Source organism: Haliaeetus leucocephalus, unplaced genomic scaffold, assembly GCF_000737465.1.
Source record: "Haliaeetus leucocephalus isolate CR32 unplaced genomic scaffold, Haliaeetus_leucocephalus-4.0 Scaffold186, whole genome shotgun sequence".
Lineage (NCBI taxonomy): Eukaryota > Metazoa > Chordata > Aves > Accipitriformes > Accipitridae > Haliaeetus > Haliaeetus leucocephalus.
The window spans coordinates 817,114-818,344 of record NW_010972622.1 but is presented as its reverse complement, the minus strand read 5'-3'; the positions used below and the strand labels follow the sequence as shown (position 1 = coordinate 818,344).

Sequence of the window (1,231 nt, the reverse complement as noted above, 5' to 3'; positions counted from 1 at the left end):
GGAAGCTGCCCCCACTCCGACCCCCCCAGCTTTGGTATTTTTTTATGATTGTCCTGGGTTTTATTTAAGTGTTGGTCTCCCTGGGCGGGCCGGGGACCCTGCTCCCCCCCGGCTATTTATGAGACAGCTCCACTCCCCCCGGCACATGGGCATTCCCCCCCCCCAGCTCCTTCTCAGTTGTCATCCCCCCCCACTTTCGTTTGTGTTTTTTTTGTTTGTTTTTTTTTTTTGTTTTTTGTTTTTTTTTTTTAAAAAAAACAAAAAAAATAAAATTCCAAGTCCCTGGGGCGGGAAGAAACAAACAGCCTCGTGGTGCAGAGTCTGTCTGGGGGGGTGGGGGACGACGACACAGAGGTTCACCAACCCAGCGTCACCTTTCTGACACTTTATTTGATGCCATGGAGCAATAACTTAGCCGGTGGGGCCACGAGCGGGGGGGCAGGGGGCCTTGGTGGTGGCAGGAAAACAAGGGAAAAGGCACAAAACCAAGAGTGGTTGGGGGGGGGGGAACAACACATGATGACACGAGGGGTCTTCAGCCGCTCAGCACCATCCGGACCAGCTCTGTGGAGAGAAGGGGGGAGAGCAGGGTGAGGGGGGGAGGGCAGGCTGCCAGGCCCCCCCAGCCCTCGTCCCGGAGAGAGGCAGGAAAACCAAAGTCAAACGGCTGAAGAGCACAGGGAGGAACCGGCGTCGCTGCAGCCCTGGCACCCCCCGCTGGGGGGGGTGGTCCACTGGCCCCCCCCCATGCCAGCACCCACATCCCGGCCCCAGCACGCAGGGGGGCTCCATGCAGAGGGGCATGCGGGGGGAAAAGAGGGGGAAGGAGGGGCTGCACCAAGGGCGAGAGCGCAAACCAGGCGGCCTTTTTTTTTTTTTTTTTGGCTTTTTTTAAAAAAAAAAAAAAGACACCACCGAAAAAAATAGGCAGAAAAAAAAACTGGAAGTAACTGAGGGGAGCGGGGGGGGAGGCGTACCCCTGCGGCGTCACCCTGACAAGATGTGTCTCACAAACGCTGGGAGGAAGGAAGGAGACATGATGGTCAGGGAGGGAGCGGGGCCGCGGCCGAGCCCCCTGGGACCCCCAGCACCCCTGGGACCCCCAGCACCCCCTGCCCTCACCTTCGTAGTTGATGCAGCCATTGCTGTCCTCATGCCCAGCCACCAGCTGCTCCACCTCCTCCTCCGTCATCTTCTCGCCTGCAGGACAGCCTGCGTCACCCCATGGTGA

General features: G+C 58.6%; 1 protein-coding gene across 1 annotated transcript in view; it reads right to left on the bottom strand.

Annotated features, from left to right (window-relative positions):
- Window positions 1-430: 430 nt before the first annotated feature.
- LOC104830344 (myosin light polypeptide 6) overlaps window positions 431-1,231 on the bottom strand; it is a 3,357-nt gene continuing 2,556 nt past the window's right edge. The window contains exons 4-5 of the mRNA XM_010565178.1: window positions 1,123-1,200; window positions 431-564 (exon numbers count right to left, since the gene is read on the bottom strand). Coding sequence (XP_010563480.1) covers window positions 536-564; window positions 1,123-1,200 — 107 coding nt within the window. The 3' untranslated portion in view covers window positions 431-535. The remainder of the gene's footprint in view (window positions 565-1,122; window positions 1,201-1,231) is intronic.